The sequence below is a fragment of the Phyllostomus discolor genome, chromosome 6 (genome assembly GCF_004126475.2).
Source record: "Phyllostomus discolor isolate MPI-MPIP mPhyDis1 chromosome 6, mPhyDis1.pri.v3, whole genome shotgun sequence".
NCBI lineage: Eukaryota > Metazoa > Chordata > Mammalia > Chiroptera > Phyllostomidae > Phyllostomus > Phyllostomus discolor.
Genome location: NC_040908.2, coordinates 85887205 through 85915153, shown reverse-complemented (window position 1 = coordinate 85915153; position 27949 = coordinate 85887205). Strand labels below are relative to the sequence as shown.

Here is a 27949-nt window from a genome sequence, read left to right as displayed (position 1 = left end):
ATGACACAATCCTTCATTTACATTGAATTTGGCAACATGTTTTTGTATCTGATGCCTTTTAAAATTATAGTCATTGAAAACTTGCAGTAATTCCCTACAAATTAAGCAGAACATCTTACTATTTGTCTCAACAAAAAAGTAGTCACCTGTGCACTTTTCATTGAACAGCCTTCCTTCATCTGTAATTTTTATTTTGGGGGGTTCCTTTTTTTATTGTTGTTCAATTACAGTTGTGTCACCTTTTTCCCCATTGCTGTCCCCTGCCCCGTCCCCTCCACTCCCACAGTCAGCACCTCTCATTGTCCATGCCTACAAGCCCTCTATTCATGTTCCTTTGCTTGCCCCTTCCCCTTCTTCCCCCTGTTATTCCCCTCCCTTCTGGTCACTGTCAGTTTGTTCTTTATTTCCATGTCTCTGGTTCTATTTTGCTCATTTGTTTCTTTTGTTGATTAGGTTCCACTTACAGGTGAGATCATATGGTATTTGTGATGCAGACACTGGCCCACAGTGTCTGCATCATTATAGATGAAATGAGACATTCATATGGATTACTGAATCCGATGGAGGAAAAGGGATAGAATGGCTTTTCTCTCAAGGGAAGCAAAAGCTGTGGCCTCTGCCATGACAGGCCTTTATTGGGTTTCTCCGCCCATTACTTGATGGTCCTCATTTACTGTGCACAGGTTCGCTTTAGGTGGTTACCTTTTACAGAAAACAAAGGAGCCAGTGCGGCTAATCACATCACAGAAGAGGGGGATATTTGCAAATGAAAAGGCAAAAGTGGTTGAACTGGTTACACTCATCCTTGGAAGGTTTAGCATGGATTTTAGGAAGTTACTTTGCAGTAAATGTCCTCAATTCAGAGAGAGGGAGTTTTAGCAAAAAGCAAGGCTCAGAGCGGCCTAGGTACATTGCAGGCCTGATTCCCCACAGGAGAACCTATCTGTGGGCGTGGGTCCTGTGCATCTCTGAGTGGGAGCTGGCCCATGCCATGCAGAATGGTCTACTACATACTTGTCTTTCACTGCCTGGCTTATTGCACTTAGCCTAATGCTCTCCAGTTCCATCCATGCTGTTGCAAAGAGTAGGAGTTCCTTCTTTCTTTCTACTGAATAGTATTCCATTGTGTAAATGTACCACAGGTTTTTTTTTTTGTTTGTTTGTTTTGAGATATTTATTTATTTCTAGAGAGAGAGAGGAAGAGAAGGAGAAAGAGAGGGAGAGAAACATCAATGTGTGATTGCCTCTCATGCACCCCCTACCGTGGACCTGTCCCGCAACCCAGGCATGTGCTCCACTGGGGATCAAACCAGCCACCTTCTGGTTCTCAGGCAGGCACTCAATCCACTGAGCCACACCAGCCAGGGCTGTACCACAGTTTGATGCACTCATTTACTGATGGGCACTTAGGCTGTTTCTAGCACTTGACTATTACAAATAATGCTGCTATGAACATTGGGGTGCATAGGTTCTTTTGAATTGATGATTCAGGATTCTTAGGGTATAGTCCCAGAAGTGGGATCACTGGATGGAAAGGCAGTTCCATCTTCCATTTTCTGAGGAAATTCCATACTGTTTTCTACAGTGGCTGCACCAGTCTGCATTCCCACCAACAGGATACTAGGGTTCCCTTTTCTCCACAACCTTGCCAGCACTTGTTTGTTGATTTATTAATGATGGCCATTCTGACAGGTGTGAAGTGGTATCTCTTGGTGGTTTTAATTTGCATCTCTCTGATGGCTAGTGACATTGAACATTTTTTCATGTGTCTATGGGCCCTCTGTATGTCCTCCTCTGTTCAGGTTGGGGTTCTTTTTTCTATTGAGACATTATTGAAGTCGTGCTGGGATTAAAAAAATAATTAAGGGACTTTATTTTTATTATGAAAATTAATTGACAGGAAAATAGCAAGGTTTGGGCCCTTCCTTAGCCCTCTTGGCTGCCGATGCAGGGCGAGGTAGAGGGCCAATTATAAAGCATGGCGGGTGATGTGTGATGCACTGCCAAGGTGTGGAAGTACCTTTAATAATCAAATAAGAATGCTTACCTGACTTCTAAATAACATTAAACACCTAACGTTGCAATGGTAGGTTGAAATATTATTGATGATCGCTGTCCCGCTAAGTCACCATGAGCACATGTAACGTCTGATGGTGTCAATTCTACTGTCTGCCCTTGGTAGGATAACACAGTGGAATCCACACACGGCCATGAAACTGAAGCCAGGTGTGCGTACAACTAGCGAGAGCATACATACGTTTATTTTACATGACATTGTGACACATAATCACAAAAAGAAATCCCATAATGTTTTAAGTAAATTTACAGTTTTGTGCTGAACCACATTCATAGCCATCCTGGGCTGCATGCGGGCCAGTTGGACACCCCTGGTTTAAGGGCTCATTCCCATGAGTCTGCTCCTACTTCAGATGACAGTTTAAATCCTGGGACCACCCATACCTCTCATCCGCTGGTGGTAAATCAGAAGTTCCTAAGAACACCCCATCCCACCTCTGGTTCATTAATTTACTAGAACAATTCATAGAATTCAGGAAAACCCTTCACTTATTATTACCAGTTCATTGTAAAGGATGCAACTCAGGAACAAATAGAAGACATGCATAGGACAAGGTATGGGTTGTAGGTTGGTGGGGTGCAGAGCTTCCATACCCTCTTTGGGGTCACTACCCTCCTAGCACAGTGATGTGTTTACCAACCTGGGAACTCTCCAAATCTCGTTATTCAAGAGTTTTTATTTTTATAAGGGTTTCAGTAAGAAGACATGGTTGATTAAATCGTTGGCCATTGGTTATTGGGCTTAATCTCCAGTCCCCTTCCCCTCCCTGGAGGGACAGATTACTCAGCAAATGTAACTAAAATGTAATCATTTGGGGAGAAATTTTCAAATCTTAAATCCTGATGTTCAGAGTTTGATTTGTCTCAAAGCTACCCATATTATGTTTTCTTTTTCAAAGCACTTTCACATCACTATCCCATTTTTCAATTTTGCAGTTGACATACAATGTTATATTAGTTTTAGGTGTTCAATAGTGACTAGACATTTATATGCCTTACGAAGTGTTCACCCTGATAGGTCTCATACCTATCTGACATCATACAGAGTTATTACAATATTATTGACTGCGTTCCCTATGCTGTACTTCACATCCTTGTGTTTTTATAACTGGCAATTTTATCACTCCCCATTTTATCCTCACAACGTTCCTGTGAAAGTAATACTGTCAGAACAGTATTACTGTTTCTGACCTATAGATGAGACTGAAGACCAGATGAGGTTAAGTGACTGTAGTTATGTTTAGTTTATGTTTGACAACAACCCTATATTTTTTATCCTAGTTTAGTATTCTTCCCTTTATCATATTGCTTTATGATGGCCTATTCCTTTTTAGGAAATAGGCAAAAGAATTTAAAAGATCTTGACTAACTCCTAATAGGAAACTCTTGCAGGTGGCTGAAGGTTAGCATACGGCAAGGCAGTACTGCAGCTTTCCTCCCTTTGAGGACTTGTGGAGTCCAGATCAGCTTTATTTTTAAGGGGAGGTTATGGCTTCTGTCTTTTATAAAGGAGGGGAATCTAATAGGGATACTACTACCTCTGTTCTAGAGCTCCTGGTGAGAATAAACAACCCCTGCCAACTCAGTTCTCACAATGAGGGAAAGGAGTTGGGATGAACTGCATACAAAGAGAATCCTTTTAAAAGTTTGCCTTGGGGGCAGATGAATCAATTTGACCATTCTAGAAGTGGGCCTATATAAAAGGTATTTTAATAACTAAATCCTGAGTCTCCTTAAAATTAAGGTTCAAGATTATCTACTTGGGTCTGAAGTTAAATTTAAGAGATTATAAATTGGAAAAGGAAGGAAATTGAAAATAAAATTAAACCTATTAAGAGAACTTTGGAGGTCTTTCTTCAAGTGTGGCATTATACTTGTTTCCTTCAGAGACTCTTAACACAGGCCAGTCAGTTCACAGCCTCAGCTATTGGGTTGGCCAAAAGTTTCTTCTTCCGTAAGAGGACTCTAGTAGTGCTTAGTTGTCTTGAACTTCATTCAGAACAATTTTGTTAGATTGTATTGTGACAGCTATCAGATCAGCATGCATTTTTTTAAATTATCAAAATAGGTGAATTTTTATGTAGCCATTTTAGTATTGAAGATGAAAGGTAAAAATGCAACTGAAATGGAAAAAAGATTTGTGCACTGTATGGAAAAGGTGTTATGACTGATCAAATGTGTCAAAACTGGTTCATGAAGTTTCATGCCAGAAATTTCTCTCTGGATGATGCTCCGAGGTCAGGAAGATCATTTGAAGTTGATAGCTGTCAAATGGAGACATTAATTGAGAACCATGAGTTAATCCATGTGGGAGATAGCCAACATACACAAAATATCCAAATCAATAAAGTTATTGGTGAAAATGAGAAATGTGATTTTTATTTTATGGAAAAAACTAAACATTTTTTGGCCAACCCAATACTATGAGAAAGATGTGGAAAGTGGAAACCACGTAAGGAATGAATGGTTGTAAAGATGAGGTCATTATGACTGATGGTTACACTGTTTTGAGTTGAAAAAATTGACTTGCCTGATTTATCTAAAACAGTTGTTTCCATAACTGTTGACACTGTACAAAAGAAATTCTTAATGATCAAATGAATCTAGAACCCAAATGAGATCTACTTCAGGGTTCAAAAGGACTTTTTTTGAAGTAACCAAGAGGAGGCACCTAGACTTCCTTTTGGAGGTATAAATTGTACTCAGAATTATCTTTATGCTGGTATTTCCCAATTTAAAAGTAAATAAGATGAAAAAATGAAGTACAGCTAATTAGATAAAACTTTAAAAGAGGAATGCTTGCTGTAGTTAAAAAGCAAAGAACCACCACAAATCGAGCAAGAACACTCTGAATTAAAATTAATAATTGATAAAAGCTGGTTAATTTTAGGGAGAACTTTAAGGGGCAGGATTAAGACCTTGATCCCTTCAGAGAATCTTTGGAAGAGAACCCTTCTGAGCTTGCATTTCAGGACCACAGTGTTGGCCTCCTTGAGGAACCAGCAATAGGCTGTCATCTATTTGATTGTTATTTATGTATCTCTTCCAGGGACTGGACCAGAGGGCAGAATCATCAAGAAGGACATTGACTCCTTTGTGCCTACTAAAGCTGCTCCTGTGAGTTAGATTGGCTTTTTTATTTCCTAGTTGATCCCCTGCAGAGTGCTTTGTTCAGCCTGTTAGACCCTTTCATACAGTGTTTATGAAAGAAATAGCTTAACCAGAACTGTGCTTCAAATTTGTTGTCTAATGTCACTGGCTACAGTATATGGATATGAATATTACATTCCTCTATAAAAGCAAAGATGATACACTACATTGACATGCTTCCCAAATTGGGGTTTTTTGAATAGTAATACTAAATTTTTTCTAATACATCTTTTTCTTTTTATTCAGGCCCTGTTATTTATTTATGTATTTATTTTATTGATTTTAGAGAGAGAAAATGAGAGGGGGAGAGAGAGAGAAAGAGGAACATCCATATGAGAGAGAAACATTGATAGGTTGACTCCTGTGTGTGTCCCAACTAAGGATTGAACCCACAACCTTTTGGTGTACAGGGTGATGCTCGATTCAACGGAGCCTTGCCATGGCCAGGCTCTATTATTTATTTATTTACTTATTTATTTATTTGTGTGTGTGTTTAATCATTACTCCCTCTTTTTTAAATTTTTAAAGAAATTTTATTTATTTTTTGCCTTGGATGATGTAGCTCAGTGGATTGAGCGCTGGCCTGTGAACCAAAGGGTTGCCAGTTCAATTCCCATGCTAGGGCACATGCCTGGGTTGTGGGCCAGGTACCCAGTAGAGGGTATGTGAGAGGCAACTACACGTTGTATCTCTTCCTCTCTTTCTCCCTCCCTTCCCCTCTAAAAATAAATAAATAAAATCTTTTTAAAAATATTATTTATTTTTAGAGAGAGGGAAAGGGAAGGAGAAAGAGAAGGAGAGAAACATCTATATGTGAGGGAAACATTGATTGGTTGCCTCTTGTATGTGCCCCAACCTGGGACTTCACCTGTAACATAGGCATGTTCCCGGACCAGGAAGTGAACCAGTGACCTTTTGCTTTGCAGTATGATGCCCAACCAACTGAGTCATACTGGTCAGGGCAAGGCCCTATTTTTAAAAGCATGCTTGCAAATTGTTTATTTAGAGTTTATGTGGTTAATTATTCCCACGAGGATTAAATTCACATAGCCAACTTCTGTTTGATTGGTTAAGTTGCTAAGACAGTCAACTAAAAGTAAGGAAAATGTTTTAGTTACTTAGGTATTTGCTTTAAAATTAAAGATTTGTTATTTTTCTTAACACTGTTCAAGAAAATGAATTACCTTAAGTTTCTCTCTTAATCCTTTCATTTTAACAATGCTTTGATTCCTTTTTTTGAAGATAATTTTGCTAAAATAAAATTATTTTGGCATAAACTAATCATTAAACATACTCTAGCTTAAAGAAAAATGATACTTAAAACATGATTACAAAATTCCAAGTATAAAAATTAAAAACAAAGCTCTTAAACAAGCACATCCAAATCTGAGTCCTTTTTGATCTCTTGGACTAGAAATAGCTATTTTTCTGTAAGCCTTTTAATTTTTATTTTGTCATCTGTACAAGAGTTATAAGGAGTTGTTCCCAATTGCTTATGCTAAGGTTGAGCCTTAGTTACTAAGAGTATTTTTTACCTTCCCATAGGCTCCAGCAGCTGCTGTGCCTCCCCCGGCTCCAGGAGTGGCACCAGTTCCTACAGGTGTCTTCACAGATATCCCCATCAGCAACATTCGTCGAGTAAGAGTATTATCATAATCTGGAACTTATGCTGTTGGGGCATATTTATTGCATCCACAGTTTAAAACACTAAGAGTTTTTTTTGTGTGTGTGTAGAATCTTAGATGATTACTTTAAGAGATGTTTGGCCAGTTAAGTAGTTGGGATAAACAAACAGTACATTATGATTAAATACTGTTAGAAGGGGCTAAGTATGATATAGCCTTCCATCTTCCAAATCTAATTATGCTTTTGAGGTAAGCATTACTAGGGAGCAGGGTAAAGGGGCAAACAGAACCCCGAATTAGGTAAAGTGTCATCTCAACTCAATATAATCAACTTTATAATCTCTTTGATTTTAGGTTATTGCACAACGGTTAATGCAATCTAAGCAAACCATACCTCATTATTACCTTTCTATTGATGTCAACATGGGAGAAGTTTTGTTGGTACGGAAAGAACTTAATAAGGTAAAAGGTCTGGAAATTCCAACTCTGTAAATTCTAAAAATCTTGCTTTTCCCTGCTAAACATTTCCTTTTTTGCCCATATTTTTTGTAATAGTGTGCTGATTGATGATGGAAAATGAGTGTCATCTTAATTTTAACTTGCAAAGACTATCCTGGAGAATTTTCATTTTTCTAACCCTTGATTTAAGCCTATGATTTAAAGTTGACTTTGCCATGGATCCATTTTAGCTTAGCAGAGTCACTGTGATTCTGTGAGATTACTTGAGTTTTTTGATATGTAAGAAACAGTATGTTTACTTTGTGTTTATATTTAAGTACTATAAAGCACTTATATAATGATTAGTATAAGGCATTTTTGGGAACATAGCCTAAGGCATAGTCTTTCTCCATGAGTTATAATCTAATTAGGGAGATAATGCATGTGGGAAAAAAGAGGAGGCAATTTTTTAGTAAAGTAAAAGTATTCTTTTGTAGATCAGTCTCTTTGTGGTAATGCCCCTCATCTGCTAGATTATATCATATAGTTAAGTGTTATAGGAGTTCAGAGAATGGGGAGACCAGTGAAAGTAGTTGGAGAATTCAGTGTGGTGTAGGAAAAACTTGGTTGAATTGTTAATAGGAAGCATTTGGATTGGCAAAAAAGTTGAAGAAAGTTCATTCTTATGATGGTGTATCATAAAAACAAAGTACCTTTCAAAAAGGAAATAACTTTAGCATATGTGGAGATAGGTTACCTTTTCTAGAGTGGATACAGTTGTTGGTTTAGGGAACACCTTGATTTATATGCAGAAGAATTTGGACTTTATGAATTAAACATTAAGTAAAAGTGACATGGGCACATTTCCCTGCTTGGGAATACGCCCATACCTTTCTTCCCTCTGTGGTGTGCATCTTTACTGTTCTCTTTTAAACTCCAAGGGTCCTCAAGAGACTTGCAACCAAAGGAGCAATAGGCAGTGGCAGCTTGTCCCAAGCTAACTTCCTGAAGCTGTCTCCAAGGCCCCCTTTTCACTGACTTTTCAATAAGCCAAAAGTAGCCCTGCCTGGGAGCTCTCCTGTTGTTTCCTCTATCCCTAGCCCTTGTTCCATTGTCACCAGCTTTAATAACATACTCTCAAAAAAAAGTGACATGATACCAATATTTTAAGAAAAATTAGTGTCATAAATATATACTGGCATACCTTAATGATAGAGACTGTTTTTGCTTGTCATATAAGCATGAAGTGATGGTAATAAGGATCTGGATTGGAGGTCTGTATTAAGAATGGAGTAGGAGGAGAGAGGAATATAAGACATACTCAAGAAGATGCAAAGTATAACCCAAACTCCTTAGAGTGGCACACAGGGCCTTACACGGGCTATTTATAACCTCTCTGACTTCCTGTCTTACTACTTTCCTACTTGTTAGCTCTGCTGCAGACACAATGGCTGCCTTGCTATTCCTCAACACTACCTGTATACTCCTACTTGAGGTCTTTAGGACATGCTGTTCCCTCCACATGGAATATTCTTTAGTATCCACTTGGCTTTTTCTTGCACCTCCAAAAGGATTTTATTCAGTATCACCTCTGGTTCCTCTGGTCACCTTATTCCAAGGTTAAGAGAAGAGTGAGGTGAATGAGTTCTCTCTTTAGTTCTTTTTCCCAGCTTTATTTTTCTCCTTAGTTCTTAACTCTGTTTAACATACTATATGTTTCTCTTATAGACACCCCTTTAGAAAGTGAGCTCGCTGAGAGTAGAATTTTTATCCTTTTTTTTTTTTCACTGCTTGATGTCCAGGGCTGCAGAGTTATATGCCCAGCAGAGTAGACTCAAATTTAGGTGCATGAATGGATGAATGAAGCAGTGAAGAAGCATCAACACAACTTTGTAACTGGCCTCAGGGATTACAGATGATGGCATGCTTCATTGTCAAAATAATAAAGCTATTTTATATTTTGGGGGAAATTAGACATGAAAAATATATGTCCAGTGTACTGTTTTATTCAATTCTTTTAAATTGTTTATTCAGATACAATTAAATAGCAATAATTCACCCTTTACACTTTACAATTCAGTGGGTTTTAATATATTCAGAGTTGTAAACCCAATCACCTCAATAAATTTTAGAACATTTTTATCATCCCTAAATGAAACCATACATCTATTAGGCATAACCTCTGACCCAATACTCCCATCCTCTCTAGCCCTAAACAACCACTAATCTCCTTTCTGTCTTAAGGATTTGGCTATTTTGGATGTTTCCTGTAGGGCTGGGGATCTTGAGATCAATTTGGGTAGTATTGCCATCTTAACAATATTAAGTATTCCCACCCTAAGAGCATGGGGTGTCTTTCCATTTATTTAGTATTTAATTTCAGCAATTTTTACAGTTTCAGAGTCAAGTTTTTATACTTTCATTAAATTTATCTGTAGGTTTTCCTCTTTTTAATAGTTGTAAATTTTATTTCTACATTGTTGCTGCTTGTTGCTGTTGTTTAGAAATACAATTGACTTTTGTATATTGTATCCCGCAACCTTGTTTTTTATGGTATTCCTTAGGATTTCCTATAGACAAAATCATGTCATCTGCATATGAAGATGGTGTTGCTTTTTCCTTTCCAATATGGATGCCTTTTGTTTTCTTTTACTGCCTAACTTCTCTGGCTTGCACATCTAGTACAATGTTGAGTAGAAGTGGCAATAGTGGATGTCCTGTCTGGTTCTTGATCTTAGGAGGAAATAAGTTTTTATTTTATTTATTTTTATTTTTTTATTATTTTGGGGTTTTTTTCTAATTTTATTTTAATCATTGTTCAAGTACAGTTTTCTGGAAATAAGTTTTTCACCATTGAAGTATGATGATGATTGTGGAGTTGTTGTAGATCTGTTTTATCATCAGGAAGTTACCTTCTACTTCTAGTTTGTTGAATGTTTTCATTATGAAGGGGTGTTGAATTTTGTCAGATGCTTTTCTGAGTCTATTGAATAGTTGTGTGTTTTTTTGTCCTAATAGGATTAGGACATTAATTATTTAATTATTGATTTAATTATTTAATCATTGATTAATTATTAAATTAATCAACTTTTAAATGTTAAAGCAACTTTGCTTTCCTGATCCAATTTTGTCATCGTGAATAATTCTTATCATATATTGATGTATTTGGTTTGCTAGAATGTTTTTCAGGATTTCCATATTTATATTCAAAAGGGATACTGACCTATAGGTATTTTGTTTTTGTTTTGTTTTTCTTTTTTTATTGTGATATCTTGGTCTGGTTTTGGTTATCGGCTAATACCGGCCTCATGGAATGAATGAGGAATGGTTCCTTCTTCTTCTGTATTTTTTTTCTTGAAAAGTTTGTAAAGAATTGATATTAATTCTTTAAATGTTTGGTATAATTCACCAGTGAAGTCACCTAGGTCTAGGTTTTTCTATGTGAGTGGTTTTTAAATGACCAATTCATTTTCTTTAGTAATTATAGATCTATTCAGAGCTCCTGTTCCTTTTTAATTTTGTTTTGGTAGTTTATATTTTTGCAAGAATTTGTCCATTTCATCAAGATTATTCTAATGTGTTGGCATAAAGTTCATCCTATTACCTATAATCCCTTTTATTTCTGTACATTAGGAAGTAATGTCTCCTTCATTTCCAGTTTGAGGAATTTGAATCTTTTTCTTTGTCAATCTAGCTTAATATCTGTTGTTTTCAAAGAACCAACTTCTGGTTTTAAGATAAATGAAATGAAGACACAAAATACCATTGCTTATGTGATGCAGCTAAAGCATTGTTTAGCAGGAAACTTATAGCTGTAAACGCCTACATTAAAAAGACAAAAGAACCACTTCTGGTATCATTTTATCCTTTCCACATCAGGACATTTGTATATCTACCCCTAGCCCCCTTTCTCAAGATTATATCATTTCAGTATTTGGGAAGAGAATTTAAGAAACTACAGTAGTTTCTTGTCTTTGCAGATGTTACAAGGAAAAAGCAAAATTTCTGTCAATGATTTCCTCATAAAAGCTTCAGCTTTGGCATGTTTAAAAGTTCCTGAAGCAAATTCTTCTTGGCTGGACACAGTTATAAGACAGTAAGTATAACACTGCTGGGGAAGGTGTATATCCATCAGCAGTTTTCTTATGTAATATATAACCAGGAATATGGGGGTTACAGAGAAATGGAATACAGAGGGGGAGATGACTTCCATAGACAAAAATAAATTAAAAACAACATGAAACTATTTATGAGGCATTGCTAAATTAACTTAGTAAAGACTACAAATTCTTTGTATTAGTTCAGGAAAGGGAGATCAGTGTATGAATATGTATAATTAAATTGATAATGACTCTTACAGAGCAAGGTTGATATGATTTTTGTTCATCGGTTAGTTCTGAACTTTAGAGGGAGAGCAAATTTGAAAACTATCCAGAAAACAGTATTTATTAGTATTATGGTGCCATGTGACTAGCATGGTGCTCAGTGTCTTTCACGTGTTGTCTCATTTACTCCTTGTGACCACTTAATGAGTTAGGTGTTTCACTCCCATGTTTAGATGAAGAAACTGAGGCTGTGAGTTAAATGACTTTCCCTCAGTTAATTTGTTAGTAAATAGCAGAACTGTGATTGGAACCAGGATTTCTGATTTCTAAGCCTAGGTTTTTTTATATTGTTGCTATTAATTTAATTTTTATTAAAATAATAATATATATGTTATGTGAACCAAAGTATCACTGGTTTAATTCCCAGTCAGGGCACATGCCTAGGTTGCAGGCCATATTCCCAGTATGCAGTGTGCTAGAGGCAACCACACATTGATGTTTCACTCCCTCTCTTTCTCCCTCCCTTCCCCATCTCTCTAAAATAAATAAATAAAATCTTAAAAAAAAATAATAGTATATATGTTAAAATATTGCTGCATGACTTGCAGTGACCTGCTCAGCCTTTAATCTGAAGTCCACTCCCAAGAGGCAAACACAACTTTTGAACTATTATTTCTTCATATTTCTAATGACTTTTCTGTTGCCTTTTATTCTTTTTACTTTATTGAATGACTTTTTATTAAAGAAGATTAAGATTTAGCTTTATTGTAGCCTCCCTAAACACAGACACACCCGCATCATCTGTGAAGCTGATAATAGCACAAATTTTGGATCAGTACTCAGTGTTAATATTTTTATGCCTATGAATATATTGTTTATGACCAAGACATATAGTATTATGCCATGAGTACAACCAAACTGCTTTTAGTGATTGCCTAAGAGAAAGCTAGTTTTCTGTGTATTCATCATTATTTCTTCTGAAACTCTTCAAGAGAACTCTAAACCATTTTTCACTTTTCTCAAACATATCAGGTAATCTACTGATTTTAACTTTTTCCTTGGTAACACCCTTCTTGGAGAACATCTGAGGGTCTTACAAATCCTTATATATTATATTAGTTTTCTAGGACTGCCATTACAAATCACACAAAATTGGTGACTTAAAAAAATTTTAGTCTCTGAGTTCTGAAGACCAGAAGTCTGAAGTCAAGAAGTTGGCTGTTCTGTGCTCCCTCCACAGGCTCCAGGGGAGAATCTGTTGCTTTTTCCAGTTCTTGTGGCTGCAGGCATTCCTTGGTTGTGGCTGCATAACTCTTACCTCTAGCTCCATCTTCACATGGTCTGTGTGTATGTGTCTTTTCTTCTGTCTTACAAGGACACTTGGCATTGGATTTAGGGTCCACAAAGATAATCTGGAATGATATGATCTCAAGATCCTAATTACACCTGCCAAGACTAAATAGGTCACATTGGTAGATTCCAGGATCAAAACAGACATATCTTTTAAAGAGCTGTTATGAACATTTGTATACAATTTGTGTTGACATGTTTTCATTTATTTTTGTTAGATTCCTTAGAGTAGATTTGTTGAGTCATAGAGTAAATTTATATTTAACCTTTTAAAAATATCTGAAAGAAACACTATTTAGATCAAAGTATTCAGGTTGCAGGGCAGTTTCTTGATATTGTTAGTTAATTCTTACCTATTTGCTGTGTGATACCTTGGCCAGAGCCCAGCTGTGGTAACTGTTAAAGGTCAGAAACTTTATTATCAGAGCGGGTCTATTTGTTTGCAAATGGTAAAAGCTGCTGCCTCTGGCCAGCTTGGGCACATTGAGAGATTTCGTACCCATATTCTCCTAAAGTTTGTGCCTAGAAAGAGCTGGAGTTTTTCTTTCATGTGAAGTGTAACTTTTTCTCCATTGTAGAACACTTTATCAGGGGCCCTTAAGCAGATGCCCAGGGATACTGTGGATACAATTCAGGAATTAGGGAACTTGGATGAGGGAAAGAATCATTCTTTTCCACTAACCTATAACTGAAATTTAGTATTTTCTCCTGTTAAAAAAATGTAGAAAACAAAAGTGCTATTAATAGTGCTTGTGCTAGTGAGCAGTAAAAATCCATTATTTTCATGTCACATTGTAACTGCTGCAGATGTCTTAACATATTGTTTTGCATATCATTACTTTAAAATTATAGCCATTATTAGACCTCCTGCAAGATTTTGTTAATGAGTTAATACAATAGCACACATACCACTTTTTATTTTAAATGCTCACTCAAGGATATGTTACTATTGATTTTAGGGAGAGAGGAAGGGAGAGAGGGACACATCGCTGTGAAAGAGTAATATCGATCAGTTGCTTCCCATACACACCGCGACTGGGGATCAAACCCACAACCAGGGTATGTGCCCTGACCAGCGATTGAACCCACAACCATCTGGTGTATAGGACAATGATCCAACCAACTGAGCCACCCATCCAGGGCATGTTTTGTTTTTTCAATAGATAACTAACTAAACTTCAATATAGTTGTTTTGTTTTGACAATTTGTTTCATGTTCTATGTTAAAAATATAAATATAGCCCTAGCTGGTGGGGCTCAGTGGATTGAGTGCAGGCCTGAGAACCAAAGGGTTGCCAGTTCAATTCCCAGTCTAAGATATGCCTGAGTTTCAGGACAGGTCATGTGCCTGAGAGGCAACCAACCACACATTGATATATCTCTCCCTCTATTTCTTTCTCCCTTCCCCTCTCTCTAAAAAGTAAATAAATAAAAGTGTACAAAAATTAAGTATATTCTGAGATGAGACCCAAAAGCAAAGATGCCCATAGTGTAGAAAAGATTGAGAATTTTATGTTTTGGGGCACCACCAACGTACATCCTGTTTTTCCCGCAATACAGTCCTTTCCCTTTAGTTTTTCTTTCATATGCTCAAGCTCTGCTTGCATACTTAACTCCAGCCACTTTGGCTCAAAATCTCAGTTCTTTTTGTTTAATACTCATTGAATACTGAGCCTTTCTTCTCCACCTAAACCCATGTGTTAGTTGAAACAGATGGGAAAGTTAGAGTGCATGTGAAACCAACCTACTGATACATCATTCTTTTTTTTTTTTTAAGTCTAAATCAAGGGGGTGGGGGTACAGCAGAATGTAAAAACCAGGAAAGGTACTTCTCTAGCTGAACAGTAGCAAAAACTGAAGTAAATGTCAATATTCTTGCTTAACCTGATACATACGCTCTTCATAAACAATGTTGATGATTATTGGGATTTCCTTTTCTTTTTTCTTTTTAAACAGAAATCACGTTGTTGATATCAGTGTAGCAGTCAGTACTCCTGCAGGACTCATCACACCTATTGTATTTAATGCACACATAAAGGGACTGGAAACCATTGCTAATGATGTTGTTTCTTTAGCAACCAAAGCAAGAGAGGGTAAACTACAGCCACATGAATTCCAGGTAAAGTATTTATTTATCTTCTAAATGTTAAGAATTATGTTATTTTTAGGATTGGTATTATGCTTTTGTTGCATTTTCCACCTTTTATTCTGTTTTGTATTCTCACTTGACACAAGATCTTGAAAATAAAGAACATTGACTAACCTATCAAAGGCTGAAAATAGATGTTTTCCAACCAGAGTACAAAAGCCACAAAACTGACTTTTGTTTGTATTGTATGATTGCATATTTTAAGTAAAGAGTATTTCATTCAGGCCATTTTTTCCTTTCAGCTTTAATGATATTATAATTAGCAAATAGGAATTATACCGTATTTTTCGGACCATAAGACACACCTAGGTTTTAGAGGAAAATAGGGAAAAAATTTTGAAGCAAAAATGTAAAATATTTAATAACATAAATAACGTAATATTTCACCAATGTAAATGTAAACAGAACTCAAGAGCAGCATTAACCACTATTGGCGGGGGATGCATCTTACAGTCCAAAAAATAAGGTATATATTTTAGGTATACAACTTAATGTTTTGATGTATATATACATTATGAAATGATCACCACAATCAAGCTAATTAATATGTCACTTCATATATTTCTGTATTTTTTTATGGTAGTTCAGAGGCTTGAAAGATTATCTTAAGGTCTTTTTACAAAATGTCTTTTTTTCTGAAATATATTGACAAGTAATTAACATCATGTTAATTTTAATTTTTTTCCCCCAGGGTGGCACTTTTACGATCTCCAATTTAGGAATGTTTGGAATTAAGAACTTCTCTGCTATTATTAACCCACCTCAAGCATGTATTTTGGCCATTGGTGCTTCAGAAGATAGACTGATTCCAGCAGATAATGAAAAAGGGTAACTGTCAAAATGGAAAGGGAGCTATAAAATAATTTTCATTATACCTGTTTTTGAGTCCTCCGTTTTAGAATTATTGGCATGGCATACTGGAGCTTCAGGTAGAATCAGACAAGAAGGATAAAATGAAGTTTCTCAGGGCAGCAACTCTTTATTTTACTAAATGAAGTTAATCTTGAGATAGGAAGCCTTGTTTACCTTAAAGAAGGGGTCACTGTGCTTATTTCTTAAAGATACACATTGTAAATATTTAGGCTTTGTGGGTTATATGGTCTCTGTTGCAAATAGTTGTAGTGTAAAAGCAGCCATAGGCACTATGTAAATGAAATCCAGTAAACCTGCATTTGGTAGGATTTGCTGATCCATGCTCCACATGGGTGTTCGGTCTGTTTTCTTGAAGCCATTAATTTGGGCAAGAAATATACAGGACATAAAGAATAGGTAGAAAAATAAATGTTACCTGGTTGGGATTATAGAGCCACAGTTGGCATTTGAGCTAAAATCCAGATTGCTTTTAGAATACTTAATAATGTTTTTCTTCTTTTCTAGATTTGATGTGGCTAGCATGATGTCTGTTACACTCAGTTGTGATCATCGAGTTGTGGATGGAGCAGTTGGAGCTCAGTGGCTTGCTGAGTTTAGAAAATACCTTGAAAAACCCATCACTATGTTGTTATAATTAACCCAAGCATTTCTAGTCTCTTCCAGGTCACATTGGTTCATTCTTATCAAGATATAAATATGTTATTAAACAGGTGGTTCTTTTTATGTTAAAGTTAACCAGTTATTTTTAAGTCTGTCCAGTTATTTGTTATGGTCATTACTGAATTTTTTAAATACCAGTTACACCCAAATAATTGTGCACATTTAGTAAACACCAGATTTTAAGCTGTGTACTCCCTAGTCAAGGGACATATGGCATAGCACTTTGGTGGTTAAGTACTTCCACTGGGAAATGTAAGGGTAGAATTGTGGTTCCCTATTGAGTCGGTATATAAAAGTAACCTGGATAAAAGCTTGAGATTTTGAACTTTAATTGCCTCAAATGTTTTCCTTATATTTGAGGAAAGGAGTCAGGAAAATGTGTTCTCTTGGAGAAAGGGTTTTAACTGAAGCTTGATTTTAGAATTTAACCCTAATTTACATTTTTCTCTTATGTGATCTTGGTTTTATCATGGATGGGAAGAGTAGAGAACTTCAAGGAAAATAAGTGAAATTTTTAAGAAGTTAACATTCTCTTAGACTTTTCAACCATTATTTGTTTATTTTTCTGTGAATCCCAAAGTGGTTGTTTTCCTTTCTTGAGATGAGATACAAATATAAACCAGCCACTGTTGTAAATGAGAATTTGTATATTTAAACAACTTAAATGTGATTCTGAGCAGAACTCTATAATTACATCCAAATAAAAGAGTATGGTTAGAGAATTTAATGGAGAAATTGTGAGAGTAGAATTTTTCCTCAATATTCATTACCAGAATTTACTACTCAAGTAACTTTGGAAAACTGTATCAAGTAACAGTGGAATAAATGTACATACGTAAAATATGGTTTCTAGCAAGATATGTGCCAAAGTCCATACATTTATCAACAAGTTCTGTCTGAAAAGAAGAGGGGGAGACATGATGCATTAGTGAAGAGTTTAGAGTACTAAAAAATAATGACCAAAACAAAATGGTCACTTCTTCTTGCATAAAGTAAAAATTGCTAAATGTGTATTTTAAAAAGTGTCCTGTGTTTTCCCACCACAGTGTTGATTTGTAAAATAAAATAAAAAAGTCCAAAAATCCTATTGGAGAGAAAAAAATTGTTTAGGTAGCATACTACTTTTTCAGCCTAAATATTTTTTTCCATTTTGCCTTTCTTCTGCTGTTGGAGAAGGGGGTGATATTCAAGATAATGAAAATGAATTGGAACGTTATCACAATTCCAAGACTTTCTATTGATGTGCTTTAATAAATATATGAATTTGTTTGACTATTTAAAATTAATCTGACTAGTGCTTCCTTGTATGTAATATATGAAGCTATACCCTGAAATTAGAACTTTCATTGTTGAATTTATTTTCTAAATGTTTATTATTACATGGTACACAAGTGACACTCCATATATTCCACAAATATTTTTCTTGTACTGTTATGAAAACATCAGTACAGTAATTGGTAATTATAGCTTGAACTGAAGATTATGCAGAAGGAACAAGCTTATCACAAGGGACCATCATCAGTATGAGCCACATCTGGTTCAAATACAGGAAACTTCAGAGATAATTCGTTCGTTACTAATGTTTATGGCTCTTTTGTTCCCTTGAAAGAAAAATAAAAAGTTACCTTCTAATAGAAATTGTTCTGATTTAAAAATTAATCTGACCTACAATCTAAATCTGGATTCAGTCTATTTATCTTACCAGAATTGAGAGTAAAACCTAGAAATGATGGTTTGGTTCAAATTAGATTGTTTTATGTCTGGTCTAATTATTGACCTGTCAGCAATTAATTTTCATATTAAATGATTAAGCACAGGAACAGCTCATTAATCTGTTTAAACTCTTAATACAGAAACATTTTGAGTTTATAGAATTGATAAAATCAGGACTGAGTTCTCAAGCATATAATTTAAACACTTTAAATTCAAGGAGTTACTGAAGCACCTGATGTTGGAGTATGGCACATAGCAAGATGAAAGTGTGATCTGGCTGTGTTAGGTATTTTACTCTAATCCTGAGGTTTGTGAATGTAGTTATAGTATTTCGAGTCATGGTCTACAAGAGGGTTGACCAGTGCAAGGCATGAAAGGAAACATGTTGCAAGGAATACACATCACCCAGTAGTGAAGAAGCTCTAGAATATATGGAAAAATCACTGATAATTTTTTAAAATATTTTATTTATTTGTTTTTAGAGAGAAGGGGAAAGGAGAGAGAAAGATAGGGAGAGAAACTTTGATGTGCAAGAGAAACATCAATTGGTTGCCTCTCGAGAGTGCCCCCAACCAGGGACCTGGCCTGCAACCCAGGCATGTGCCCTGACTGGGGATTGAACCAGTGACTCTTTGGTTTGCAGGCCGACATTTCATCCACTGAGCCACACCAGCCAGAGCTCTTTGTTGTTGTTGTTGTTTTAAGTTAGGGAAAGATTTATTAAATGGAAACAAATGGTAAGTATAAAATTTAGATTCCTAAATCAAACTTCATTAAAACAAAGACCTGTTTTCATCACAAGACACCATCAGAGAGTGAAAAGGCAAGCCAGAGTATGTAAGATTTATAATAGATATACACAACAAAGAACTCATATCCAAAATATGTGAGAATTCTACAGTTAAGAGACAACCCAATAAAATTTTTGCAAAAGCCTTGAGAAACATACTTTATAACATAAGACTTTGAAGAGTTCAATACAGCTACTTAACATCATCCCTTATTAGGCAAATGCAAAATTAATCCACAATGAGATACTATTACACTGCCACCAGCATGTCAGATTTAAATGGACAATAAAGATGCAAAACAATGGAGATCATATAAACTTACTGGGAACATAAAACTGGCTCAATCACTTTCCAAAACTGTTTAGCATTATTTACTAAAGCTAATATGCATACCCTGTGATGTAACAATTCTACCAAATTCACACCTAATAGAAAATTGTATATTTTTACACCAAAAACACAGGAACAAGAATGTTCATAGCATCATTCTTAATAGCCCCAAAGTGAAAGTTCCAATAACCCAAATGTCACCAACAGTCCAATAAGTAAATAAATTGCAGGACATTCATAAGATAGTATTACTATACCGCAATAAAAAAGAATGACCACTACACACAACAACACGATGAAATCTCAGAGGTAACATTAAGTCAAAGAAGCCACACAAGAGTTTTACATTTTTAACATTTATAGGAAGTTCAAAAACAAGTAAAACCAATGTATGATGACAAATCAAAAGACTGGTTACCTTGAGGGAAATGACTAGGAGGATACAAGAGGGAGACTTCGAGGGCAAGAATAATAATCTCTGCTTTGATTTGTGTGGTACAGGTGGGTTTACTTTGTAAAAGGTTCTGCACTTCATATATATTTACATATATTTTACTTTAATTGAAGTGAAGGGAAGGAGGGAAAAAATGAATAAAGAGGGAAATGGAAGAGAGGTGGGAAGGTGAGAAAAAAAAGGCTGACTATATCCTACAGGCAATGAATGGTTATTGAAGGTTTTTGAGCAAGGAAATGATGCAGTGTCATGAAGGCATTTTCTTGGCTGTGCAGGATTTACTGGAGAAGTATAAATACTGGAAGAGAACCAACAAGCAGACTATTGCAACAATTCTGGCATTCAAATCACCTGATAAATATTTATCAGTACAGTAATATCCTAGGCTTTTGCATTCACTTACCACTGAACTTGAAATGTGGATAATAGTTGAGCTATTCCAATAGAGTCGAGAGGAAGCACAAAGACAATAGCTACAGGTACAGGTTTGATGAAGGATCAAGGACTGAAATCGATCCAGTAAGATCACAGGTAAAACACACAAATTTGCCAATTCCAAAATCACGTCCTTTACACCCTAGGAAAGCAGGCCAACAATCACCCCTCTGGCTTGACATTGTTTCACTTCAGCCCTCAGTTTATCTCACAGACTTCTCAGTTTATGAATCTTGCTTCCAAGAGTGCTTCCCACTGCCTGTGCTTCTTCCTGTGGCTCTTCAAATTTTTTACAGGATCTAGTTCCTAGTCTTCCCAAGTAAGCTAGAACACCTTTTGGACTCGACATTTTGACTTAAAAGTACTTACCAGGTCCATCTCTTCAGATTCCCAAAAGCCTTCCTAGGAAGCTGTCTAGGTACCTAGATTTCCTTGCTCCTCTCCTCTGGCTCACCCAGTCCAGGGACAAGAACTCCCGTGGCTCTAGCCTTCAAAACCAAGCCGTCATTACTGATAATCTGATCTAAAACCAAGTTTATGGAAAACTGGTTTCTAAATCAAGGTCAATTTATGTCAATCTCAAATAATTTCCAGTTTTGAGGACAAAAGATGTCTGTAAGATTCAAATTTACTCCACAGTTCATTATTAGTTAATGTTCCTCCTGGGCAGTTTTGCTTTTTGTAGGGAGGGGGAAGGACAAATGGTTTTATGAAGATAAAATCCACTGAAATAATATCAGTGAAAATATTTTGGGAAATAATTAGGATATTAATTTAACATTTAATCATCGTGTTGTACCTTGATATGCATTTCATCAATATGTACAGATACACAGATAGATGCTGACCTATGTTAATGAGGACAGTACAAGAGTAGAGAGATTCAACCAGGAAATCAGTTTTGATTGATTTTGCAGAAGAAAATGTGAAAGCACTCCAAGTTTTTTGAGGGATGAGAATATAATAGGTTTGTTAATTTTAGGACATCATACAATTGTAGACCATTTTCAGATGATAAATTATCCTATTAGCTAGAAGGATTCAAATCCAGGTGAAGTTTAAGAAAATTATGTTTTTAGCCCTGACTGGTGTGGCTTAGTGGACTGGGCTTTGTCCTACAAAACCGAGGGGCAGCCAGTTTTATTTTCAGTCAGGGCACATGCCTGGGTTAAGGACAGGGTCCCCAGTTGAGGGTGTGTGAGAGGCAATCAGTCACCACCAATCAATGTTTCACACATTGATGTTTCTCCTTCCCTTCCCTTCTTTCTAAAAATAAGTAAAATATTAAATAAAAAATGTTTTTAAATGTCATGTATCAATTATATCTATTATACATATAAGTTTCTAAAGTTAAAAAGTTTTAAAATTAGTAACTTTAAAAAGACTGTTGAACTAGAAACCAATCATAAGGAAGTTGTTTTGTATGTAGAAAAGATAATTAAGGGGTATTTGTAGTCTGATGTGAGCATTGCTTACCTGGGATATAAATTGGAAAGTTGATACCTTTGTATTAAACTATCTGACAACTTGATGAATGGGAATTGTAAAGTATGTCACCTCTATATTTTTAAAAATTACTTTCCTAGGAGAAAGGCACTTGTCCCCAAGTCAACTCCTTTTTCTTAAATTAGAGTTGGATGTATTTTGCATCATATGTGCAATAATATTCAAGTACTATTATTGCTTCATTGTATCCAATCCACAGAAAGGTTCACATCTAATATTAAAAGGCCTATCTGGGTAGCTTGCACTCCCTCCAGAGCTGTTTTATAGAAGTACAGAGGTTCACAGAAGCAATACGTTCGCATTATTATATTGGCTTTGTATCTTTATTGCTGGAGGAAATTTTTACTACTGTGGCCCATCTTGATAATAAAAAAACTTCTTGCATTCTGGGATTTATTTCTGATTCAAAAATAACCAGAGACAAAAGTTTTTTTCAACCAGCAAACTGAGAATTCTCACATGTTACTTGGAAACAACTAGAATTTTTCCAAGTGGTATTTGTTGCTTAAGACTATTACAAATATCTTCAAAACAACTATATCAAGGCAATACTATTTTTAGTAGTTTTTGCTTGGTGCCAAATTTATTTGAGGAGAGTTTTTTTTTTTTTAAGGTAACAGTAGATGAGAAAATCTCATTCCATCAAAAGGAATTCTTAGAAAATATGAAACTAGTACTTAAGGTAAATCAATATCTCTTCACCCATAATGAAGGTCCTATAATTCACATAACATTATCACTGAAAACCTGAAAAACATAGTGCTCTTGACTTACACCAATGGCATTGTGACGATTAATGTAGCTTTCTCTTTGATAAATTTTGCTGTAGTCATTTCAGTATTCACAGATTCTGGAAGATTCAGATGTAATCTGTACTTCTCAGAAACCTCAATCAATAAATCATCCTAAGAATAATAAACCAAGAAAGATTTTAAAGGATGAAAATACAAAAGTATTTCCTGGTTAAAATTAGTGCCATTAAATTACTGTTCCCAAGTTATTCCTTTCCCATAAGAAAAGGATCCCAATTTACTGCCATGTGACTTGCAATGAGCAATAAAGTTGCTGTTGTAAATCCCTGAGCTTTTGAGATTATTTGTCATTGCTGCTTAATACATCAGAAGTTTACTAGTAGCAGTACCAGAAGATGGATGTTGTGATCCCAAATTATGTGAATTGACTTTGGGGCAGGCTAGCAAATAACAAGGAAACTTATTGGAGACTGGAAAGATGGTGATTCATGTTTCATAATGATAAAACCCTTAGGGAAACTATAAATAATTTGGAAGACAAATTGTGTACCTAGTTAATTTGTGGCTTTAGGTAAAGAAGTGAGAAAATAAAATGTTGGTAGCGTGCATTGGTTTTATTGGCTACGTCTAACAAGGTACAACAAAAAGATGAACTTAGACTAGAATTTACCAGTTTGCAAACAGAGTTGGAATATGCAGAGATCAGAAATTCTAAGACTTGACAAAAATGCAACTAATTTTTATTTTCAATCAGTAACAGATAAAATTTAGATTTTCAAATATCAACAAGACTGATCAAGACAGCCTGGAGGCAAAGACTAAATCACAAGTCTATTCTTTTGTTAAAATTTCTACCTGGGTTAAGGTAGACCTCAGTAAATCTTTACATTTGGCTCAGATGATAGCTATTCAGTCAAAAACACAGGTCACTGAAAAATGGACATGTCTAAAAATAAACTGTTAGGTATAGCACTGACTGGAATAAAGTAAAAATGTTGCCAGCCTGGACTAAAACTAATGTAAAATCATCTTTGGACCCCAACATTGTGGGCATGAAACAGGCTGAGTAAACTGCTCAGCATCTAAGGATGGCATAATCTCCCTCCCATGCTCTCTTTAGATGTGGCCAAGGTAGATAGTGAAAGTTGGGGCTGGGTGGGGAGGAGGGGGTGGTGACCTCTCAAAGAATGGAACTGAAAATAGTGGAAAACAATGGGAACAAGGAGGCTCGGTAATAAAGAAATCTGTCATGGCCCTAAGTGAGAACATAGTCTACATTCAGGGAACAGTACCCTGAAAATATTGTCAACCAGGATTTCAGAACTGCTATGTACCTCATATTTTTACCATTTCTGAATTGAGACTATTAATTGTGGTTATCGTCTATTTCATATTGTATGGTACATGGGGTTATAGGAGTAGATAACTTGTGTTTGTCGGTGATAGGTCCGGTTTGAGAGGAGCAGAATGTAGACTATCATGGCAAAATCCTGTATTTTGGAGTCTGATAATGGAATTGGAAGTGTCTTCCTTGAGAAAAGGTGCAAATATTTGTGACCAAGTGTGGACTGTGGTAGACTGAGGATTATTACCAATTATTTGATCTTCCATAAGAGGATTATACATATATCCCTGCCATGCAACTTTCTGTGACTACTCTTGAGAAGCATATTTTTCCCTGCCCTATTGATGTAGGACTTGGTCTAGTGACTTACTTTGGCTAATAGAAAGTGAGTAAAAGTGATATATGCCATGTATGAGAGGAAGTTTTAGGATCCATTGCATGGTTTGGCCATTTCTATTTTTTCCCTGCCAGGAAAATGACATGTCAGATGGGAATCGCTTCTTCACCTGTATCTTGAAATGTGTAAGATTTGTCAATAAGAGCAGGTCTAGCTGACATGTAACCTGACCAAATTATTAAACCACTGAGATTGTGGAGTTTGTTACTACAGCATAATATATACGGAATATTGACTGATACAAATTTATAGTATAAACTATTCAACCCACCTGAGAAACACTAAGGTCACAGAGAGATACTGAATTAATACCAGGTAATTCAACTTTTAATTCCATTTTCAGTGGTTTCTCATTCTGATCCGCCACAATTTTTAATTCATAGGCTGGTCGCTCCATGTCTACCTGGATCTCTGCACTGGAAATCTCTTCTATCAGGCACCCTTTTTTGTCTGAAACTTGGTCTTTTGGTAGTAAAAGTTGAGGGAAGTGATCTGGATTGCTCACACTACTACTTCTTATCTGTTCAAGGGTTAGTTCTTTATGAAATAAAGAGGGGGATAAAAACCACAAAATTAATCAACATAAATTACTATCAAACTATAAGCTGCAATATATATATATAGTGTTAGCCAAGATGGCAGACAAAACTACAGCTAAATTAGTTTTGGAAACTTAAACCAAAAATATTTAAAAGTTTGTAGGATTTAAAAATCTTTAAGGACATGCGAATATTTCTAATATCTAATCTTTTTCTTTTTTAAGTTTCTCATCTTCTAAAATTGAGATTTCTAGTTTGCAAAATGTACACAGGATACAAAAATTTTAAGTGAGTTTTTCATTTACATTCATTAACTTACCCTTTCTCATGTTCTCTCTTAAATCTGTGCCGTCAGTTTGGATTCTCATTAGATTTTGTTTCATCCTTTGAATGCTTCCTTTTATTTTAAATTTAGTAATATGGTAAAAGTGTGAGAGAGTGAACTGGAATTGTTCCTCAATGCATTTCATGGCCATCTGTATTAATTGGTCTTTTTTCACTTGGTCCTTCTCTGCTGCCTGGAGAACATCAGGGTTGTAGGCAACATCGATGACAGTGTAAACATCTGAGTGTGAGATTCAGAGGGTATGAAATGAAGTCAGCTTGTTTCACAATGATATTGTCAAGTAATATATTAAGTCATCATCCTGATAAAGCTAGAATGTATAAATTCTATTCCTATATTTTTCAGAGGCAGCCATAATGATGCTATCTATGTACACAAAATTTCAAGTAGGCATTTTATACGGGTTTAAAACAGCTCATATTATTAGACAAACAATATCAATTTGCATAAAGGTACATTTACTTAGTCAATCACTACATTATAACCAAATAAAATAGTTTACATGTAATGTCTTTTATCAAGTAAAATCTGGTTCATGGTATTCCCAATACAATTTTTAAAATGTGCTTTGGGTCCCATATTTCTATGTACCTGATGTTTCAGACATATCTTCTGGTCTGCCAACACTTAGAGGTATTGGATGAGTGGTTGATTGTGGAACTGGAATCCTTTTCCACTGACATAAGTTGATAAAAAGTATTTTTTCTTTTGGTTTCTAGAAATCAAATAATTTTGCATATCTTCAAACCCAGTTTTTTTATGTTTAAATAATATCCTAAAAGTAACACATCACAGAATTTGAATCGTAAAAACTTTAGGCTTCAAGTAAGTCATTACATGCATTAAAACTGTGTTTGAGAAATACTGTTACCTGGTTTCCCCAAAGCTTTGCATCAAGAATCCAGTTGCTACTCTCAGAGTAACTGGGAGGAGAAAGGGGGAATTTATCTAAGCAGCTGCTTCAGGTAAATTTGTTTGACGCTCTTGTACTACTTCCTTACGTCCCCAACTAAATAACTTCTCTTTATTTGAAAACTCTCCTAGTCTATGATTCTCTATTAAATTATTACATTGTTACTTTTTATTTCATTCTAACAGAAAAAAGTCTCATTTTGAGATCTCCAAAATATATCAATATGAATTTCCCATTTTTACTCCTTCGATGCAATCTTCCACACTACATACACTTCATTCTCCACTTAGAGTGGCAGTTTCCCTCCTGTTTTCTTGTGTTGAAATAGCAATGGCTAGGGGTAAGCTATTCTGTGGTTATTGCAGGATCTTTTCATTCAGGACCTGAGGATTGAGGAAGTCTCATGTTGACCTCATCACACACACACCTCTGGCAATTTCCAGACCACATGGGACACCAGTCAGCCAAAAACCAGGTGCTGGAAAAAGGAAGAATTCCCTGGGCACCACATCTACCTACCAGGATTCTTGTTTGTAGACAGAGTTGTGGTTCCGGGGCAGCACAGAGCTGTTTGCCCTCTTTCAGCTGCTGTTGAATGAACTTCTTGTAGCTCTCAGGGTTACTTTCAGCAAGATCATCTAAGAGGTTCCACAACTGGTTAACTTGGGTGAGCAGACCCTTTGAGGACGATTCCATGATTGAGGTGAATAGGCCTCTTGAGTCTGTGGAAAGACATGACTTAAGGAAAAATAACGGTGTAACTATTGATTCATTTCTTTTGGAGGGTGGGGAGAGGAACAGGTCAGGAATTGTTTTGGTGAAGTTAGCTGTTATCCCTAACATATGTCTAAAGATTGTGGATCAGAACCACTTTATCTTTTGCTTATTCTTGAATTATCTACTATCCCTTCTTGAATTTTCAAGTCGTCCTCCAGATAGTAAGGCCTTACCTCTACCTACACCCTCACAAGCCGTGAGGGGGGCGAGTACCCATTTGAGTCTGGATTTCCCGGTGGTTTCCTTTTTCCAGGACCTGGGTTTTGGCTGACCGGTGCCCTGTGCTGTCTGGAAATCGCCAGAGGTGTGTGTGTGGTGAGGGCTACATGAGACTTTCTCAATCCTCGGCATAGCTTAGTGGTTAAAAACATGGACTCTGGAGCCAGAATGCCTGGATTCTAAGCTTAGCTCTATCACCTACTAGCTGCGTGATCTTGAGCAACTGATTTATATATACGCTTCAGTTAATTATCTCCAAAATGAAGACGATAATACCTATCTCATGGGGTTATTGTGAGGATTAAGTAGGCTAATGCAGAGAGGCTGGAATACTTGGTCAATATGTGAGAGAAATGATAATATCTTCTCTACATTTTGAGATAAGTTCCCTCTCACCCCCCCCCCCCACGGAAAGTTGTTCCGGAGCATCCATAGAATGAGGAAAAGAGGAGGTTTGAGTTCTTCAAATACTATATTAGGGTTAGACTAAAGGGAAAACTTAACTAATGGACAATCATTCCAAAGGCCTGAGAACCCACCTCTTCTTTCGGCTTCTCTACAAACCGTGACGCCTGTTACCAGGGTAACCAGGCTAGGTACCTCATGCAACTGGGTCCGGAAAGCTCCCGGCAGAAAGGTCCTTTTACATTCGGTTCCGGAATCTCCCCCTTCTGGTCCTTACTCTGCTGAGCACCACCTACCTTTTTTCCAGGAAGGCGTCCGCCTCCCTTCTGCACCTGTTGACTTCTTGAGTGACCTGGAAACCCTCCCTGTGAAAGTCTGAGTC

The 27949-nt window shown here is 36.2% G+C and overlaps 2 protein-coding genes across 8 annotated transcripts in view; one reads left to right on the top strand and one right to left on the bottom strand.

Moving 5' to 3' along the window:
* DLAT (dihydrolipoamide S-acetyltransferase) overlaps nucleotides 1–17931 on the top strand; it is a 30352-nt gene extending 12421 nt beyond the window's left edge. The window contains exons 8-14 of one of the 2 annotated variants that reach the window (XM_028514377.2): nucleotides 5126–5193; nucleotides 6772–6864; nucleotides 7206–7313; nucleotides 11270–11385; nucleotides 14920–15082; nucleotides 15804–15940; nucleotides 16490–17931. In XM_028514377.2, the coding sequence (XP_028370178.1) occupies nucleotides 5126–5193; nucleotides 6772–6864; nucleotides 7206–7313; nucleotides 11270–11385; nucleotides 14920–15082; nucleotides 15804–15940; nucleotides 16490–16619 (815 nt within the window). In that variant the 3' untranslated portion in view covers nucleotides 16620–17931. The remainder of the gene's footprint in view (nucleotides 1–5125; nucleotides 5194–6771; nucleotides 6865–7205; nucleotides 7314–11269; nucleotides 11386–14919; nucleotides 15083–15803; nucleotides 15941–16489) is intronic. The other variant, XM_036028571.1, reaches the window with a different exon arrangement.
* Nucleotides 13645–27939, bottom strand: PIH1D2 (PIH1 domain containing 2). Of its 6 annotated transcripts, none has more exons than XM_036028574.1 (7): nucleotides 27702–27938; nucleotides 26686–26888; nucleotides 25845–25968; nucleotides 25227–25472; nucleotides 24640–24905; nucleotides 22649–22779; nucleotides 13645–13672 (listed from the first exon to the last, which is right to left on the bottom strand). In XM_036028574.1, exons 2-7 carry the CDS (start codon nucleotides 26860–26862, stop codon nucleotides 13660–13662), a joined length of 957 nt encoding a protein of 318 aa, XP_035884467.1. In that variant the 5' UTR covers nucleotides 26863–26888; nucleotides 27702–27938; the 3' UTR covers nucleotides 13645–13659. The 6 variants fall into 6 exon arrangements, with proteins under 6 accessions (XP_035884467.1, XP_028370180.1, XP_028370179.1 ...); XM_028514379.2 differs by lacking the exon at nucleotides 13645–13672 and adding an exon at nucleotides 18005–18246; XM_028514378.2 differs by lacking the exon at nucleotides 13645–13672 and adding an exon at nucleotides 18005–18246 and having other exon boundaries at nucleotides 26686–26904; nucleotides 27702–27936.
* Between the last annotated feature and the right edge of the window lie 10 nt (nucleotides 27940–27949).